This window comes from Oppia nitens, unplaced genomic scaffold, assembly GCF_028296485.1.
Source record: "Oppia nitens isolate AA-2021 unplaced genomic scaffold, nextdenovo-longstitch-racon4-pilon3 scaffold5_pilon_pilon_pilon, whole genome shotgun sequence".
Classification (NCBI taxonomy): Eukaryota; Metazoa; Arthropoda; class Arachnida; order Sarcoptiformes; family Oppiidae; genus Oppia; species Oppia nitens.
Window position 1 is genome coordinate 3,050,541 of NW_026533243.1, and position 21,092 is coordinate 3,071,632.

The 21,092-nt window shown below is 25.2% G+C and overlaps 2 protein-coding genes across 2 annotated transcripts; both read left to right on the top strand.

Annotated features, from left to right (window-relative positions):
- Positions 1-128: 128 nt before the first annotated feature.
- Positions 129-3,824, top strand: LOC128961824 (protein CLEC16A homolog). Its single transcript, XM_054308109.1, has 10 exons — positions 129-307; positions 370-498; positions 564-697; positions 775-1,029; positions 1,103-1,229; positions 1,299-2,089; positions 2,157-2,300; positions 2,374-2,723; positions 2,787-2,907; positions 2,980-3,824. Exons 1-10 carry the CDS (start codon positions 237-239, stop codon positions 3,741-3,743), a joined length of 2,886 nt encoding a protein of 961 aa, XP_054164084.1. The 5' UTR covers positions 129-236; the 3' UTR covers positions 3,744-3,824.
- Positions 3,825-3,955: 131 nt separating this feature from the next.
- Positions 3,956-5,625, top strand: LOC128961266 (5'-nucleotidase domain-containing protein 1-like). The gene is made up of 2 exons (XM_054307484.1): positions 3,956-4,008; positions 4,428-5,625. The coding sequence occupies exon 2, from the start codon at positions 4,435-4,437 to the stop codon at positions 5,623-5,625; it is 1,191 nt and encodes a 396-aa protein (XP_054163459.1). The 5' UTR covers positions 3,956-4,008; positions 4,428-4,434.
- The last annotated feature ends 15,467 nt before the right edge of the window (positions 5,626-21,092 follow it).

The window sequence follows — 21,092 nt, forward strand, 5'->3', positions numbered from 1 at the left end:
CTATTGATTATTGAATTTAAGATGAATTGTTACTTTGATTACAATATGAATCAGTATATTAATAACATATCATTTAAATTGTTGTAATAGTGTTAGTGAGTGACCCCTAATATGTTTACAATATGATAGCCTTTAATATCATGTGATAAATGAATGCTTTAATTGAGTGAAAAATATTTATTTTATAACTCAAGACATAGTCATCACAAGTGACGGACTATTTAGTGGTGAAAGCGATGCTTAAACCGAAACAATGGTTCGGGTGGTCATCAAAACCCAAGAATCCACACTCACTGGAACAGCTCAAGTATGGACAACATATATCAAACTAATTTAATTAATTGAATCAATCAATCGTTAATATTTCAGATACTTGTTTAATGTGATGTCCAGAAGTCAAACAGTCACCGAACAGAACAGGACTTTATTAGTCGAGACATTGAGATCTGTGGCAGAGATACTGATTTGGGGCGATCAGAATGACAGCACTGTCTTTGAGTAGGTCTTCAAACAATAAAGGGTTTGTTTTTTATTAACAGTTTTTAATTTACGTCTTTTGACAGCTTCTTCCTCGAGAAGAATATGTTGTCCTTCTTTCTAAAGATAATGAAGCAAAAGTGTGGTTCATATGTTTGCGTACAACTGCTTCAGACACTAAATATATTGTTTGAGAACATCCGTAACGAGACATCACTTTGTATGTGATTTTCATTTAATATTATTTTGTATAATTAAATGACATTTAAATCAGATTAACAATTAATTTGTCTTCAGATTATCTGTTGTCCAACAATCACGTGAACTCAATCATTGTTCATAAGTTTGATTTTTCCGATGAAGAAGTGATGGCTTATTACATATCGTTTTTAAAGACATTATCACTAAAATTGAATCCACACACCATTCACTTCTTCTTCAATGAACACACCAATGATTTTCCTCTTTACACAGAAGCCATAAAATTCTTCAATCACAGCGAAAAGATGGTCAGAATTGCAGTCAGAACTCTTACACTAAATGTCTTTAAAGGTACAGTAAATACAAGATATTTATGTAACGGAAATTAAAGTAAAGGATTAATAATGAATTTTCTGAAAATCAGTGGACGAGAAGTCAATGTTAAAGTTCATTAAGGACTGTACGGCAGCGCCTTATTTCTCAAATCTTGTTTGGTTTATTGGCAATAATGTCATCAATATTGACAATTGTTTAGTCAATGACAAACTCGAGTAAATCTTATTGAATTCTTAGACCTACTATTGAATTATAATTAAATATATTATAATTTTTTTATTCAGTGGACAACAAGTATTGATACGTTTGGATGACTTAGTGGCCGAACATTTGGATCATTTGCATTACTTGAATGATATATTACTTTTAGAGATCAGTAATTTGAACAGTGTTTTAGTTGACCATATGCTCAATCGATTACTTATACCATTATATATCTACTCAATGATGGGCAACATACCGGCTGCCACTCCGTCCTCCTCCACATCTAACAGACCACATATTTCACAAACAGTTTCACTATTCCTTTTTACACAAGTTTTTCTTATTGTATCCAATAAGTCATTGCTCTTGAAATTAGTTGATATTCTTTTAAATAATGATAAAAAGATATTTGAATTGCCAGAGTTTGTAGCGCCAAATGAGACACTTGAAGAGTCACTTATACACGCTGTCAAAGCACAGAATAGTGATGAAAATGACTCGAATAGTGACGAAAATAATGAAAGATCGACGAGTAATGTCAGCCATAATAATGCCAAACATAATAGACTGTTCAGTAATGAACAATCCGTGACAATAGATGCTAATCATCAGAACAATATCGCTATTGAGAACAACGATAGTCCTCCTCTAAGTCCTGATAGATTGGATATCTCGATAACAGATATGACATCTCTGACTGATGAGGAAAAAGCGAATCTCTCTGTGAATCGGTTATTAAACAAACAAAATCTTACCGAAAACAGACCTTTTTTGGAGGCAATACTCAGTTCAATGGATTGTGAAAAGATAACCGACGATCGATTGTCTCTGTTCTCACTTTGCCTACTCTATGCTATTATCAATAATTCAGGTAATAATGATAATAACTATTTAAATAACTTACAGTAAATTAACCAATATTTCTGTTTATTTCAAAGGCATATCTGAGGATATGTTTCAAGAAGTTATACTTCACGACAAGTCATCTAAAGCTACTACTAGTCAATCAACACAATCAGAGAATCTTCACAATGAGTTGATTAATATATTAATTGAAATTATGCGCAAATGTTGTCAATATAGTAAGTTATTTGATATCAATATAAACAATGATTAAAATAATTGCTAAATTTCGATTGGTTTTTGTATTAATAGATAGTAAGATACGATTAATAACTTTAGAGATGAGTATATTATTACTTAAACGATTAGTATTAAGAAAAGGCAAAAGTATTTTATCAGACCATCACTTGGCTGTCTTAGAGCAGGCAAAAGAAGAAGCCATACTTATTCTCAGAAATTTCTATAAGAGTGAGGAAGAAATGTTATTTTTGGATATGTTTGAAGACGAACACCAGCAGCTTCTAAAGCGACAGCTTAATGTCGAATTTCTGATGATGGACTCAAACTTATTGCTGCCACCCAACCAATTAACACCACTAATGATGACTGGAATTGAGTTTAACCGACGCCTTCCCTGTGCTGATGTTGAACGGACCCGTTATGTAAGATAAATCGTTTTTCTATATTCAGTATAGTATCGTAATTATCATTAATTTATCTTTTAGGCCATTCAAGTATTTTTTTTATTGAGAAGTCTGTCACAATCTCTTAGAGATGAAACTGAAACTCAATTACCACTCACTAACTATGATTCGTGTACTAAAGTGGATCAATTGCTTGACTTAAGTGAGTCTCAATAAAGTCTTACCGGTAATTAAATAAATCATATTTGAATACATTATTGTGTTTGTTATATAGATAATAGTGATCTCATTGCCTGTACTGTAATAAACAAAGATCAGCCAAAATTAAGACGCTTTATGGTTATAGACGCACATCAGCTCATTCTTATAGAGCCGGACACCAAACGGCTTGGTTGGGGAGTCGCCAAGTTTGTCGCGTGGCTTCAGGATGTCGAGGTTAACGCAGATAAGGATGACTCGCGTTCACTACACATACAAATCAGACAGTGTTCTCAGACAAGTGCTGTCCGTCGGGCGCAACTCAATGCAAAGTTTGTCTTTGATGATCATATTAGGTGTTTGGCAGCAAAACAACGACTCACGAAAGGTCGACTGCGGGCTCGACATAGAAAAATGCAACAAATCGCTCGACTCATTGAAATATCCACAATTGGTACAAATGATTGCACACAGTCTTCGCGTTCGTCCACTTCATCCAATCGTGACATTCCTCGCAGTCACTCCAATCACGATGGAATCAAACGTCAGACACATAAGCCCTTATGTCGCGGACCAGCCATCCCTGGATCAGCTGTTGTTGCAGATCATCAAAATAAGCACTTAAAGCCTTCTCTACATCGACGCCGATCGGCTTCCAACACACCACCCAACGGCTCTCAGAGTCGCGATTCATCTCCGCGACCAACACTGGCTGAAGCTGAAGAAATGATACCATTGGAAGACATGTCACCAAAGAGTAGTCGAAGAAGAAGTCGTTCAAAGTCTGAAAACAGATTACAAAATGTTTTAGCTTTCGGTGACAAATGTGATAGAGTTTGATAACACAAATTGTCAATTAAGTGATTCACAATTGTCTCTACAAGTGATAGTGTTTTAGTTATTATACATATGTTTAATAGATATATAGATTTATTTAAATATTATACAAATATTGTAATTAATGAAATAATAAATATATAAATTTGTCTAATAATTCAAATGATTTAGCATTTTTGACTTCACGTATATTATCGGTAATTATTTTTAAGGCATTGAAGATCATTAAGAATGAGGTCATATATGTTGCAAAAAAAACAGATAAATTGTAATAATTTATTTGATTTCATTTATTGTGTCAAACAATGTAATGTTGGCATTAATACAATGGATTATATTTTAAATGAATTGAATCTATACTAATATACTGAACAATATATTACAACAATCTTACAATTATTGTATTAAATGTTATAAAGTATTACATAACGAATCATATGTTAAGTATTGAATAGTTTAACACATGTTTGATGTTTACATACAATGTTGACCTCAAGTCTGACATTCAAAACATTTGACATAAAATTTGAGTAAAAGTTATGACAATTGAAAATCATTTGATAAGATAATTGTTAACATTTTTATAGTTATTAATTGTGATTCAATTATATTTAAGATATAATTCACTAATTTAGTCAATATATACAACAAATTAAGTCATTTATCTATTTAATTGTCAACCAATAGTCAAGTAATGTCATCGACGGTAAACTCATTTGATTTGAACGCATATGACGTGATTGCCATCGATATGGACAACACTTTAGTCAAGTATAACCTGAAGAATACGTTACCATTGATTCACGAGTTGTTACAGAAATATTTGATCGAGAAATACAATTATCCCGAAGATATACGACAAGAGTTTTGTCCGAAATTGAGTCAAAAAGGTTTAGTGATTGACAAACAAAACGGAAATGTACTCAAATTGGACGCCAACTTTGCGGTGATGTCAGCCAAACATGGCTTTACAGACTTAACAAAGCAAGAGATTGATAACATTTACGGCAAAGTTTATGCCGAAAAACTAACAGAAATACTTGAATTACTGGTTACGGGAACTCTTTATATTGATTTTGATTTTGCGGTACTTAAAGACTACTTTACGAGTCCGGCCGCACAGGTGTTTGCAAAATGTGTGGATGTGTTGGACAAAGTAAATGTCTCGTCTGGTAATGAAGTAAATTACTGGCAATTATGGACCGATATTTACAATGGTTTGTGTTTTATGTACGAAAGACAACAATTTAAAGCTCGAAGTGGCGGTTGGTTTCCCGAACTTATCGAAAATCCCGACAAATATTTAGTAAAAGCATCGGAAAGTGTTCGACAAATGCTTAAGAATTTACGCCAAAAAGGAAAACAAGTACTTTTGGTGACCTCTTCTAATGTTGACTTCACAAGACATCTGATGAAACACTGTTATGGAAACCAATGGATTGATTACTTTGATTATGTGCTGACTTACGCCCGAAAGCCTACATTTTTCACATGTGATCGCAAGTTCTTAATTGTTGATTCAGATGATAGTATCGGAGACGCCATCGCTGTAGAAGATTTGAAATGTGGTCATATCTACGCAGAAGGTAATTGGGCTGATTTGAAGACATTTGCTGCCAAAATGCTGTCCAAATCTCAACCAAAGTGTGTATATATTGGCGATAGTTTTATTGATGATTGCATTGTTCCTGAAAAGTATGTCAATTGTCATACAATTGGAATCGTTGAAGAACTAGAAGCAGAAAATCGTTGGGAATTAGATTCAAGTTATTGGAAGTCTTTTATTGATATTAATAAAAACAATACTCTTTGGTTTCAATTACTTCGAGATCACACACAACTAATTGTCCCATACTTTGAAAGTTTAGTAAATTATTGTGTTTAATGATATAATTTTATTTAAATTATAAAATGTTTTAATCCTATTGACATAAATTATATAATTTGCAATAAATAATGTTACTGTAATTACAAACATTAATTTATTTGACCTTGTACAAAACTAGTGAAAATTAAGTTATTTTAAGATAATTAAATGAAATTTTAAAGGTCTATATCATAATCAATAGAGTTTACAATTTCATAATTATCTGAATCATTCAATTGATGATTACGATCATTGATAGATCGGTTCATATTATTGAGGACAAAGACCAGTCTCTCCATATCAATACTCTGTTGTTGTCTAAATGATTGAAATTCATGTCTAACATCAAGACCACAATCTCGGATTAATTGATCCATTTGGTTAAGTCTGTCATCAAAATTTTTGTGCTGATAATCCAATTGTAAACTAATATTACTTAATTGTTGCCTTATATTATGTCTACTGATGTTATCTCTAACATGTTTTAGTAAATTTATGAAATACTCTGTGGATGTAATTCCTTTATCGATGACATTAATAAGTTCTTCAGCCCTGTCCATAGCTTTACTGGTTTCCAAACAAACTTTTGCGTATTTATATATATCGTATGCAATGCCGGCCACAGCAATGGCAGCACAGAACTTACGGACAAAATTTTGTGATATGTTTAATCCCAGTCCCATTTTATTGGCCACTTTGGCCGACCATTCAGCTATTTTTTCCTGAGCGCCCTTTGAGATAAGCAATGGCATCGAAGTATTATTTATAGGATTGTGTTGTTCCGGTAGTGTTATATTGATTTGTTGGACAGGTCTGAACTGTCCCGTAAGCATTGCCATAATCAATAGTATGGCCGCGTGATCGCTGTCGACGCCCTGATCCACAAGTCTCATCCTTTCCCTATCAAACTGGTCTTTCCTATTGCTGACTGTCTTTGCGACGGACATCGCATCATTGGCATTGGCCTCCATTCTTGTAATAAATTCACTGACCTCTTGTTTGTATTGTTTATCGCACCGATAGTCACCATACATTGTTCCGCCATTTGCCGCAAAAATGATGCCACCGACGAACCAACCAAAACCTGGTAGAAAAACTGCGATTCCACCGCATGCCAGGGCAACACATTTAACACCCGTCCAAAACAACTTATTCTGCTTATAATTATTGTTATGTTTAATACAATCCTTATAATAGGCATTCTGTTGTCTCTTAACATTCAAGAGATCATCCTTTTTGGATTCACAGCTTAATATCAGTGATGAGATGTGATCACACAACTGATCCGCATTCATATCCATCAACTCATTCAAGAATTGCATTTCACTATTTGAATCATCAGTTGTTGTACTGATGTTAGTATTGATGACTATATTAGTTGCCATAATTGACAAATTGTTGATTTCTTAAATGTTAATTATATTTCTAAATTGCTTTTTCAGATAATTAATTAAAAACATTACAATTAAGTAATACAACAATACAAGAAAGCTATTAAATTCAAACTAAAGTAGTCTATGCACTATATATACATTATATGTATATAAATATAATGTATTTTATATAGAGTATTAAATTAACATTGATGCAATTTTCATCAATTTCATTATCATTTAATATTAAATAATTTCAGCGCATATTTGTCGGCGCATTAGATAATCCTATCATAACTTGAAGGCCACACAATGGTATCCTATTATAATAACCGATTGTAATATCAAAAAATCATAAAATACCGTAAATTAAAAAAGTATTAATATTTCAAATAATTGTAAAATAATTGTATTTATTTAAAAATATAAATATAATATATGTTTTATTTTTTATTATATTTATTAATTTGTTTTATTATTAATACAATATTTTATAAATTATTAACATCAAGATTCAAGATAACACTTTAAGATATTAATCTCCGGATTTTTGTATGACACCTTTCCCAACAACCATATTTTAATTCAAATCTAAAAATGTATTGTTAAATTTTCAATTTTTTTTAAAAGTAATGTTATTTCTATGGGATATTTTAAATGTTTACTGAGCACTGGTAGGTTTTGAGGACAGGTAGGCAGGTATTGTGGAATTACATTTTGCTATATTATATGAGTCATAGGGCACCGGGAGGTTATTTTCTCAAATGCAAAAATTTTCAAATTGCAATTGCAATTCAAATTAAAATTGCAAAATTTTTGCATTTGAAAAAGTCCCATAGTATAAGCAACCAAATGTTAACTTAACCGTATTTTGACTATGGGACTTTATCAAATGTAAAATTATTCTCAAAAATGATTGAATTTTCAATTTTTATTGAAAGCAATGTTAGCTACATGGGCTAAATTTTTGTAATTTTTTTTCAAATGCAAATTTTTTCTCAAAAATGATTAAATTTTCAATTTTTATTAAAATTATTTAAATACTGTCTATATTTAAAACTATAACTAAAATTTCTCAAAAGTTTAGACGAATTAATGTGTTCAGTAGTTTTGTTACATTAGGTTATGTAGTAGTTGTATAAACAAATTAAGTCTCATTCAAATTACTTATGATGAATATTTTAAAATTAGTAAAAGAATTGCACGGCTATACTGTACATGTTGTGCGGGACAATCTAGTTCTATATAAGATATTTTTAGCTTAAAACTTAATAAATAATTATAGAAATCCAAATATTAATTGATTCAATTTTATAAGTTATTTACTGTATAATTAAACTCAATTATTAATTATAAAAATTAATAAATAAAATTAATTTTTTAGTTATTAATATATTTAAAAAATAATAATTATTATTATAAATCTAACAAAAATTTAATCATATTTTTCTATTAATTGTAATCAAATCATCAAATGACTCAAATGAATACAATGTGCGACAGTTTCTATACAAACAATATGTCATACATTAAGACTTTTTTTTTTGTGAATTAAATGAATTATTCTGTCAGTTAATGTAAAACATGAAACTACCGGTGCTTTACTCGCCTTTCATACATCTATAACCACTTGATATGTAAATCAAATATGGATTTGCATTAATCATTGGGCTCAAGTAGGTGTAATGTTGTGGCCTACAATTAGTGTTGGCAAAAAATAGAAATTTATAAAATAATAGAGAAATTTCTAGAAATTTCTATCTATTGAATCCCCATGGTTAATTTTGTTATTTCAATATTTTTTATCTTGTAACATTGTTATTACAAGAAATAATTAAATATTATTATTAGTATTTTAATTCTTAATTAAAGTAAAAATTAATTTATTTTATTATATTTAACTATAATATAATAAAATGGTGAATAAAATTTTACAAAACTGATTATTATTAGATAATTATTTATATAGGTATCCCATTTGTATAATATTAACATGTACAATATTATGTCATTAATATATTTATAGTATTTCCAATAACTATAGATATGGGGATCCCATAGTATAACAATAAAGTTAAATTTCTATAGAAATTTATTCATGAGAAATTTTCTAGAAACTTTCTCACGGAAATTTATTAGAAACTTTCTATTTGCCCATCTCTACCTACAATGCATACAATGCCTACAATATGGCAATTAGACAATCAAACTAATCTTTATGTAAGCCAACAGATTAATGTATACATACGTGTGATTAACTTCAAGGAGTCCTTAAATTTGAAATATTTGCTGTCAAAGTCATATGTTGTATAATACAAAATTCAACTTAATATAAATTAATTTTCATGTTTGCATTATTTTCAATGAACATTTAAATAATATCATATTTATCATAGAATTACTATGATATATAGAAAATTAGCAAAATAAACATTTTATATACAGTAGACTACATATTATTTAATATAATAATGATTATTTTAATTAATAATTTATAAACTCAAAATGTATAATTTACAAAAAATAATTAAAAATTCAATATATCCTTATTAAATAATTTATTCAATATGATATGTTAAATATAATTATTAATATAAACTTGATAAATATAATTTTTGTTTAATACATAAAATCATATCTATTTATGTATTATATTGTATTTAATTTAGTTAGTATAATGAAATAATATAATGAAATGATATATACTCTATATATATATAGTATTTGGTACTAAAAAGGGATAAAATTTAACACTCAAAATAAGTTTTTTGTGATAAAATATAATATTATTAATAGGAAATGATGGGGAAAGGGATGCACTTGATATGTGTTGACTAAGCAAATGATGATTTACTATATCTCTATGCTGTGACTAATGACTGGATGCTGTTTATTGTGTTATGTATTTGTATGAAAGTGTCGTAAATGATGCATAAAAATGAGTGAAATGAGTGCTATTAAGAGATAAAATACACACAAATATTGGCAACAAATACACTATACTTTTAAGTAACAACAGTATTACTTTGATATCATATCTCACATTACAAACACATTAAAACTTTAGTAATTCATAAAATTAAATACATTTTGTTTTGAATTGTTTTTTTTGCAAAAAATTATATTATTTAGTCTTAGGTAGAGAGAGAAAGAGAGAGAAAGAGAGAGAGAGAGAGAGAGAGAGAGAGAGTCTTTATTATAAATTTCTATATTTGTAATTTATTATTATACTATGGGATAGCCATAATCTATAGCTATTTTAATATTGTATTAACGAGACAATACATGTCTCACTAGTCGATTAGTCTACACCAGGGTTGGAAAAATACAATGTATTCATGTATTATACAAATTTTAAAACTAATATACTGTATATTATGTTAAGAATTACTTTAAAATATTTATTAAAATATAATTTCTAGAAAATGCATTATTATTATAATCGTTATTTCTACGTTATAATAATCAAATAATTTAAAATAAAAAATGAATTTCAATAAAAAAAACTATATTTATTATAAAACATGATTTACTTTGCTTATATCAATGTTTTTAGCACTAGGTGGCGCTAAAAAAACTTTGTAAACCAAATTGGTCATGTATTTTACATTGTATTATACTGTATATTATCTTTGTATTATACAAACATTTTTGTCTTTGCCAACACTGGTCTACACTACACTACTATTTATGAAATGGGATTCATAATATGCATATACTATAAATAAAATTAATACAATTATATTTCTTCTAAAGTTTTATTAAACTATAATGTAATTAAATATATTATTTTTTACTTTAAATATTAATTAAAATACTAATATTAATATTTAGTTATTTGTAATTATAATTTATTTTAAAAACCTAATAAATATTGGGTTAATAAAATTAACATGGTGATCCAATAAACAGAAATTTCTTTTAAAAACTTTTTAGAAGTTTTTCTATTATTTTAGAAATTTTTTTTTGCTAAAATATAAGGTAAAATATTTTAAATTAGTTACAAATAACATGAATTACTAAATGAGAAAACAATATTCAAAATTACTAAAAACATTTTTTTCAAAAATTTTGAAGTGACACTTAAAAATTAATTTTACTAAACAAATAACAGAAACATTAAATTTTGTTTAAAAAAATTATAGACTATAAAAATAAATATTGATAATTCTAAAAATATATATATATATAATGGACAATAATATGAAGTATTTTATTATATTAAACCTTTTTAGAAGATTAAAAAAGGGAAATAAATTTATATTATAAATACATGTCTGTTATGATCATAAAAACATTTTTCATACTATATTGCATTAAGTAATTCATTGAATAGTATCGAGTATTGCACTGATTTATATAAACTTTTTTAACATATATAGACTCTATGTCATAGAGTAATCTATAGACTTAATAACTTATATTGTTGTGATAGTCAAAACAAATCATTATATTTATTGCCGTCACTTATTTATGTCATTTAAATTTTAGTAATAGTTTTATTTAATCACAGAATTGATTTAGTGGCACACAAACAAAAGATTATAAAATATAAATAAAGTATTAATAAAATTAATATATTATATTAGGATTATATTTATATATATTTTCTTTATTTTTTAAATTGATAACATGTAATATTAAATTATACTTATATAAGGTACAAGTTTTTAAAGATACATATTATACTTGTATTTTTATTTTATTTCAAATATAAATAACCAGCTGAGAATGCTTTAAAAGCATTTCCACACGAATTCCTTAACTTAAAAAGGAAAAAAAATTTAAAAAATAAAAAAACAAGTTGAGAATGCTTCAAAAGCATTCTCATACGATCTCCTTAACTTAAAAAAGAAAAAAACCAAAAAAAAATCAAAAAAAATTTTGTAGCTGAGCCTGGATTCGAACCTATGTCCTCGTGGGACAGACAGACAGACGGACAGACTTTTAGAATGCATATACGTATTCCTTTCAGGAATTCGTGAAAATACATACATGATGAAATATATGTTAATAGAAATTTTAATTTATAAATACAAAGTTATTTATTTAAACCATAATTATTATTATTACTTTTTATAATATTTGTAAAACTTGAATATTAAAAATATTCATACTATTATTTTTGTACTAATTTATTGATTATCCAATAAATAAAAAGATAATTAAATATTAATTTTCTACTTAAAACTGTCTGATGTTTGTTACACTAATATATAAATTATGTATAAGTTTTTCACACTAGAGTTTATACCAATATATAAAACTTTTATATAATAAATTTGATTTTATTTTGACTGAAATCTCTTTAAAAAAAACTAAACGGAAATTCCAATTAAAAACTTTTGCTAAAAAATAGTAAAATATTTGCATATTTTGATTGATAATAATCTACGTATTTCTCTTTCTTTATTTATCTTATATTTTTGCCAAACGTTTTACTGAATCCTAATTATATGTGAAATACTAGTTTGTTTCAATAGTTTAGTTGTAGAGATAATAAAATGAATTTTACTTATAAATAGCAAAAATAGATTTATGTTAACATTCTCTTAAAGTGTGCCATAAATTGTGTGGTTTGTGTTGACTCTTATTTACACTAGTTTTTTGTTTCTGCAAATGTTTACTGAAATATCTTTAAACTTAATTAACATTAAAGAGATTGTCTAAAAAATATAAATTAAAGTCAAATAAATAAATTTACTGTATTTTAATTGCATAATAATAATAAATATTATAAATATAACAATAAAGTTAAATTTACTATGAAACAACTATGTATACTAATAAATTCAAAATATTCAAAATTTATAAATCACTTCAAATACATTTATTTTCATATAAAATATATTATATTTATAAATAATAATCATCAAGAGATTTAATCTCAATTATATAATATTATACTGTATTATAATTTATAAACTTTTTCTAATTTGTTAGACTATTTGTTAATTTTAAAAATATAAATTACTTAAATTACATTTCAAATAATTTTTTGATATATTTATTTGTTTGTATGAAATTCCAGACAAATAAATAAATCTTTTGTTTTAAAACAGTGGTATTTAGGGAACAATTTAGTTAATAAATTAGAAATAAAGATAACATTATTAATATAAATTTTAGAAAATAAAAAACTAATCGTATAATTGTATCAAAAATATTTTAAAATTAAGTGACTTGTTATCTCATTCAATAAATAGCAATAGAAAGAGAGAGAGAGAGAGAGAGAGAGAGAGAGAGAGAGAGCACCGGGAGATAAGCACATAAATCAGTGAGTTAAGGGACAGGAATGTGTGATTTGTATCATTGATATATATTTATATATAAACAGAAGTTATAGTTTTAAAATTCTCTCTAAAGCTAACAACTCTTCGTTAAAAATAATGTCTCAAAAAAATGTAAAAACTATACAACAAAAAAAACTTTGGTATGAAAACAGCTACAGAAGCGAAAAAGTACTGTCATTTTCAGGCAATCGGTTACAAACAAAATCCTTATGTCGACAAACATTTCATGCAATATATCATTTGATTTGTGCCAATATTTTTCTAAACAAAACTTCAATAACTGTTGTTTTAAATATTTTGTATTTGATGTCAAACGAAGAATTCCCTAAAATTTTTAAAATAATTATTTTTAGTCAATTAAAGTACATATTATCATAAATTTCAATAAATATTTTTAATTATATTAATTTAAGTTAATATTTATTTAATACCGTATTATTAACAGTCTAAACATTGTTTCATAACTAATAAGTAGATAGCGTTACTGACTTTATTAAATCTATATCTTAAAAAATACAGTATATTATAATTTATAATTAAATTAATGCAGTTACTAAATAATTGTGATAGAAAATTGGTTAAAATATAATACAATAATATAATTATAGTTATGTTAATAACAATTTATTAATATTTAGTATTATGAGAATTATTTCGATTGTTTGAAATATCAATTTTTCTTCAATTTGTTAATAAATAACTTATAAGTTAATAATTTTCTACAACTTTTTAAATAAGTATAACAATTGATAACAATTTTAATGAAATATGTTTTGACATTTTTACAATTTAATAATTTTTTGAACATTGCTTTTAACAATATATTGCAGACTAACGATATATAGTATATATAATAGAAAATAATAGAAAATGATAAAAATATAGCCCAAAAACATTTGTCAATCTTATTGTAAATGATATTTTCTGTGCAACTCATATGTCGTTCCCTTTGAAAAAGGTTTTGTATAGGAATTTAGTGAATGATTGAGAGAGACATTCAATAGTTTAAGGAGTCATTCACTCGTCATATCATATAATAATCGACATCTAAATGACATTTCTGTAAACAACTAAATACAACAACAAATCTATTGATGTATTTTCTTCTTCAAAGAAGAAGTACTATATATTTATCTCAATATAAGAAATGGTCATTCATTTGATGATAGCATCACTTGAATTAGCAATAGGTCTGTGAATAATAACATTACACTAAAAAGTAAATATATTTATCACTTATAATGATTTGTTATAAGTATTGATAATAATAATAATAATAATAAACATAGAGATTATTGATAATAATATTTGTCAATTTAATAATATTAATAACAATAAAATTTAATGATTAGATAATAAAAATGTTGTAATTATTATTAAAGATTTTATTTAGTTTTGTTAATCTATTTATTTGTTTAGATGAAATTATTATGATTAAAATTGCTATACATTTTTTATTTATTAAAAGATATATTATTATTATTGTTATCATTATGTTTCAAATATATAAATTATTTTATTTTATCAATTATATTAAAAGACAAGCACTAATAACCAACGATCCATTTATACCATTACATGACATTTACTTTTTTAAGTCAATTTTGTGACAAATAGTTTTCACAACATTTTATTTTCTGTAGTTTTAAACAAATGACATTTTAAACTTAAAAAGAGACAAATGTTTAAAAAACACAAAATAAAAAATTTATAAAAAAAATATAGCAAAAAATAAACAACTATATTGTGAATGTATTGTTTAGGATAAAATAAAAAGAGACTAAAAAGTATCAAAAAATCATATTTACTACAAGTTTATAACTGAATTTATCAAATCTATCTATCTTTCTCTCTCTCTCTCTTCAAAATTGAATTGACTTTATTTTATGTGATTTATTCAAAAAACACAGAATTTTATTTTCTTTACTCGTCTTTTCTTGCTTTAGATATATTTTTTGAACACTGGATATCAACTATACGCCAAAATTGTTAAAATATTTGCAAACATTATACTCCTGACACATAAAACTACATATTTCCCTCTGTTTTCAAAACATTATTTTCATTTCTTTCATTAAAATATATAATATTTTAATTGACTCATTTGAATTAAATTTGAGATAAAGTGCTAAACAAATTGTCTAAACGATTTTTTGCCATTTAAATTAGTGAATGAAATTAATGAATAATTTGAATGAAAAAGGTATAGTATTTTGGATTTTAAAATTTGATAGACATTATACTGTATATACGAATAATGTTTTTAAAGATAAATAGTTTAAACATATGGTGACAAACAACAACATTATTATAAATAGAAAAATAGAAATAATTTTAAATATTTGAAGTTAGATATTTGATTTTAATAAGAAACAAAAAATAAAATATTTATAATATTATATAATTAAATTTCTTTGTTAAATAAATAAATAAAAATTTTTGCCGCAATAACTATATCTGTATATCAAAAACAATATTATGAATGTCTTTCTTAGAAATAACTAATCAATTGTAAGGTTAGTGTTGTATTGACTCAAATCTACTGAATCGACAACTTCTGTGATGTTTACGTGATTTCTTCATTTTAACGGACAAAGGCTTATAAACAAAGAGATCGGTTGTTGTGTTTGTATGTCAAACATGTCGTTAAAATAAGTCAAAGAGAGTTGATTTTTTTGTTTCAATTTTTTTAGTAAATAACATTTATTTTTAAAGATATCGTTAAATTTCATAATTTTTTCTACCATATTATATAAACCAGCCATAAGTTTAAATGTTTTTGTTGACTCAAACAAACCATTGATAAATTAAGAGACATTGAATTATTTTTGAGTACTTTTGATAAACTTGTAAAAACATAGTATATATATATATAATATATAAACTGAAAACAGTCGTCACATCTCAATATCAAATGAAATGTTAACTTTTGACCGACTCTTTTGCCGGAATTAAATGCAAACAAAACCTTTTTATGTAATATACAGTATATTACTAACAATTGAAGGCAAAGAAATACAGAGAAAGTCAGGCAATACCCGGAGGTGTTGTCCACCTCTTGATTAAAGTTAGTCAAAGAAAAACAATGATAGCGATCGACAATAAGTTAGTATAATATTTACTTAACTGTCCCACTGTTTCGTGTCATTGCCATTGCAATACTAGTTTTATTTTACTACTAGATTTAGATAATTGTGTGTCAGTCTAAAAATCACAATATAACTCAACGATGCTATTAACTATTTCTAACCAAACTAACTATTAATATATTTTTTAAATACAGTATATATATAATATTTATAGTATATTGTACTGTATTATTATTAGTAGTATAATTATTTAAATTATAGAGTATAACTAAAAGTTTTTTATCTAAATAAACAATAATTACAATTATTCAATTAACAGTAAAACACATTTACTTTATTAGCAATCAATAGTAAGTATGATAGCATTGATGGCTATAATCATTGAACGATTCAATTGTTTTCTGAATAATAAAGTTTGATTGTTGCAAATGATTATAGTTTTTGGTCCAAATAGAGGTCAAAACATAAAATCTAATTTTCAGGAAACCAAACACCAAACCAAAAGTCTAAATATCAATCTATAGTAAACCAAGTTTATTGCTATTAATAAATTAGACAATTTTTCTGAAAATAATTAGATACTTATGAAATTAATAGTTAAACATAATATTAAGATAAAATAATTTTAATTTGATTAATAAACGTTTTATCAAAAAAATATTAGTATCATTATTGTAATACTTTTTGTTATAAATTCCAAATTAAATTTATTTTGGTTTGGTTTAGGTTGTTATTACCAATTTTAAACTATCTTTTATCTATTTTTAAAATAAAGATAATTGAGATGATATATACATTAAAACCAACAAAAAACAAATAAAAGACAATTTAATAAAATAGCATTGAATGTAAACACTTTATAAAATGACATTTTGAAATAGAGACACAATTACATTGAATTTTATTTTAAATTAATATCATTTTATTGTCAGCTATTAGATTATAGTATATTTTCAAAATAATTTGTGCTTTTATTTTTTTAGGACAATTATTATAAGTTCAATTGAAATACTCTATTACTTTTGTTGGTAACTCATTATTTACAGCTAAATATTTAATAAAAATAAGCTATTGATTTGCACTTCATTTAATTTTTAAATCTTTAAATAAATTAATTTACTTATATTATTGTGTTTAAGTGCTAAAATTTGTTAAATTACTGAATTTTATGCATTGCTTTTAAAAATAGTTATTTTTATGGTACAGGTATTTTTGGTAGTACTGTATACTGTATTACTGTATTTATAAAACTTATTGTTGGGAATAGTAGAGTTCAAGTGCTGCTTATATTATAGTAAGTTATTATTATTAATAACAATAACTACAATAATTTAGTCAAACTTTGCTTATATATGTCATTATTATTGTTKCTAATCATAAATATAATTTTAGGGTTTTCTTTTAGTGTCGGGTGCGAAAAGTCATATAATTTTTCTTCTAATATAATATAATAATTTTTTGATTTACTGATGAGTTTAATATAAGAGAGTTGAGTCTCGCAAGTGATGAGTGTTTTTCACATGAATTGTAATTATGACTATAATAAGCAATATATACAATAGTAATGATATACTTAGAGTTATTATGTAGAAAACAATATAGAGATTAACATAAATTTTTATGATCAGTAAAAAAATTTAAAATATAAATAATTGCATGACTTTTTCATATATAAATTTATTTATTGTTATTAAGTTTACAAAAAGAATTATTAAAATATCATTTAAGTTAACAAAAATTTCAAATAAATATATTAAAGAAATACATATTTTTGGTAACAATAAGAATATCGATAGTTAAAAAACAAATCCTGTTTTGTTACTTAAATACTGATTTATGCATAAATTATATGATAGAGTCTAATACAATATAATAGTCTAATATTAAAGGGATGACATTAATCGTATATTGTATTCAATAAAAGATTTTTATGTGAATAAAAAACATTTTCTCTGCGATACATACATACAATAACATACATTTTAATACATAAGAGAGTATACATTAAAACTTCATTACTATCGACCGGTGCTGTTGTGTTAACCATAATATTCATGTGAACTCTAAAATAAATGTACTTAAGATTAAAACATATATACAGTACTGTAAGTTATATTATATAACTTATATAACTTATATATGATTATAAATTTTATATCAGGGTTAAGCAAGGGGGTATAGTATGATATTGCCATTTACCCCCTAAGATTTTTGGATTTTATCTCCCAGACTTATTTGACCAAATAAATAATTTGCTGCTTAAAAACAAAGAAAAATAGACCCCCTCTAAAATTTTGGCACCTAAATTTTTTCAAGTTTTAAAAAATTTATAATTATTAATTGATAATTGATAATTAACTGTTATTATGTTTTAACAACTTAATTAAATTAAATTATTAAGTAAAAATAAGTAAAATAGTTGAAATTATGTTAAAATAAATCAAAATATTACATTATTTTATTAAACATATGAAACTAAAATATTAAAAATAACTATATAATATTAAAAAGTAAAATATGATTTTAAGATAATTATATATTTTATATATTATAATAATAATAATATATACAGCATATTGTAATATTATTATTATATATTATATATTTTACATTTTAAATTAATAATTATTATATAACTTAAAAATTTTCTTTAAAATAAAATAATTGTTATCAATTTAACTATTAATTGAGTGAATATATTAACAGATTTAATATAATTTAATAATTTTCTCTTGTCCACTCTTTTAAATTAATAAAAAGTGCCGTTTAAAAATGCACTAAAAATGTCCACAACCCAACCCAACCCAACCCAACCTATACCCCCAAGATTTTTCAAGATTTTTTCCATTTTACCCCACTCTATACCCCTTAAAATCCAAAATCTTGCTAAACCCTGATATTATATATTGTATTATAATACGGTATATTTTGAGAACAAATTACATTACATTATATACAATAAATATAAACTTTTTATTTTATTCATTTATTAATAACTCATACATTATATAATTTACAGTATATATAACTTTTATATAAAGCATATCTATATCTATATCTTTGTTATATAAGTGACCTCCAAAAGGCTGATATAATGTAATAACAATGAGTTTATAAAGTATAATACAATCTATGCAATGATGTCTATTGCACGACCCGGTCATCAGGCAATCATATGTTATGTTTGAGAGATATAGTTGGAGTTAGAAGGGGAGGGTATATGAAATGGCATTGCAATTACATCAATGGCTATTAATACAGACATGATAACAGTGACCTGACATTCACCCGATGCTGTACTACATGTAAATTGAGAGCCAAAGTCATGGGTAATACAACAACAAAATCTATGTTTATTTAATACTTTCATGTTATTTAACGCACGAGTTTATATATCTCTCAGCTTATGTACCCTATAGACCACTATCCGGAGACATACCTGAGAAAAGAAATGCATTTTTATAAATTACTCAATACATATCCATTATTTATGGTGGAGGGGGTGGTTATCTTCACACACACACACACACACACACACACACACACACACACACACACACACACACACACACACACACACACACACACACACACACACACACACACATACATACATACATACATACAGACATACACACACACACGCAGAGAAAATGCTCATTAAATGAGTTATGGAGGTGAAGGAGGACCTAAACTCTAGCTATTTATTAGTTAAAACACAATGAAAATAATAAGAAAAAGTAAATTAAATAAGTTTAATATGTTTAGTACCAGTGTTTAAAAAAATATTATATAAAACTGCAAATGATTTTCAATAAATCTCTTTGTTTATTATTATTATTATTTTTCTGTTATATTATTGTTCATGAATTTTCATTTTGATAGCTCTGTGTAAACCACAAACTTTTAAAAGATAATATACCGGTGCTATTTAGCTAACGATCCCTAAGAAATCTTTTTTTTTAAATTTTATTTTATAAATACTGTATATAAAACTAATTAAATGCGAAGCCATGAATAGGAGGTAAATGAATCAAATGTTATTACAGAAGATTTGTCTAACTAATAGTAATTTATTTTAAAATGTATTTATTTTTATATACACTAAAGTTTTTAAATCAATGACTTTTTTCCTATAATCTTATGATATCTATTGTTTTAGTTATAATATATTTCATGAATATTTTATGGATATCATAAAGTTCTTATATAATTTAAACTCTAAAACAATTACATAAAATGTTGTACTAATACAAAGAAAAACAGTAATTTTATATAAAGTGAGTGCAGTATTATATAATAAAAAATCAAACAAAACCCGATAATTAATGTGACGAATATTTTATTATTATAGTTGGCTTTTGAAATTTTGTTATATTATCGTTAATACATTTTAATACTTAAGTTTTGTTGTTGTTTTTTTTGTTTGTAATAAACTGTGCAAATATCATAATATGATTTAATGTTTAATAGCGTGAAAATAAATTGAGACTATAGCCTTAAATACACAAATTATTTAATTTCATATTTAAAAAAAAATTCTACAACAATCACGATATTTATAATTAAGCACAAAAACTCTGATAATTAAATTTTGTTATTGTTTTTAAATATCTAAATAAAATTATTTTTTTTTATTTTTCACCGATAAACATATTAATGTCCGTAAAACAATGTATCACACAATCTTAAAGTTTAAGTCTATAATTTGTTATTATATTATTGTTACT

Bases quoted from the DNA above. Each gene is read 5' to 3' on its own strand.
- LOC128961266 (XM_054307484.1), top strand. From the start codon at position 4,435: ATGTCATCGACGGTAAACTCATTTGATTTGAACGCATATGACGTGATT.
- LOC128961824 (XM_054308109.1), top strand. From the start codon at position 237: ATGCTTAAACCGAAACAATGGTTCGGGTGGTCATCAAAACCCAAGAAT. The intron at 499-563 runs GTAGGTCTTCAA...GTCTTTTGACAG, and splicing joins AATGACAGCACTGTCTTTGA to CTTCTTCCTCGAGAAGAATA. The intron at 1,030-1,102 runs GTACAGTAAATA...TCTGAAAATCAG, and splicing joins TACACTAAATGTCTTTAAAG to TGGACGAGAAGTCAATGTTA.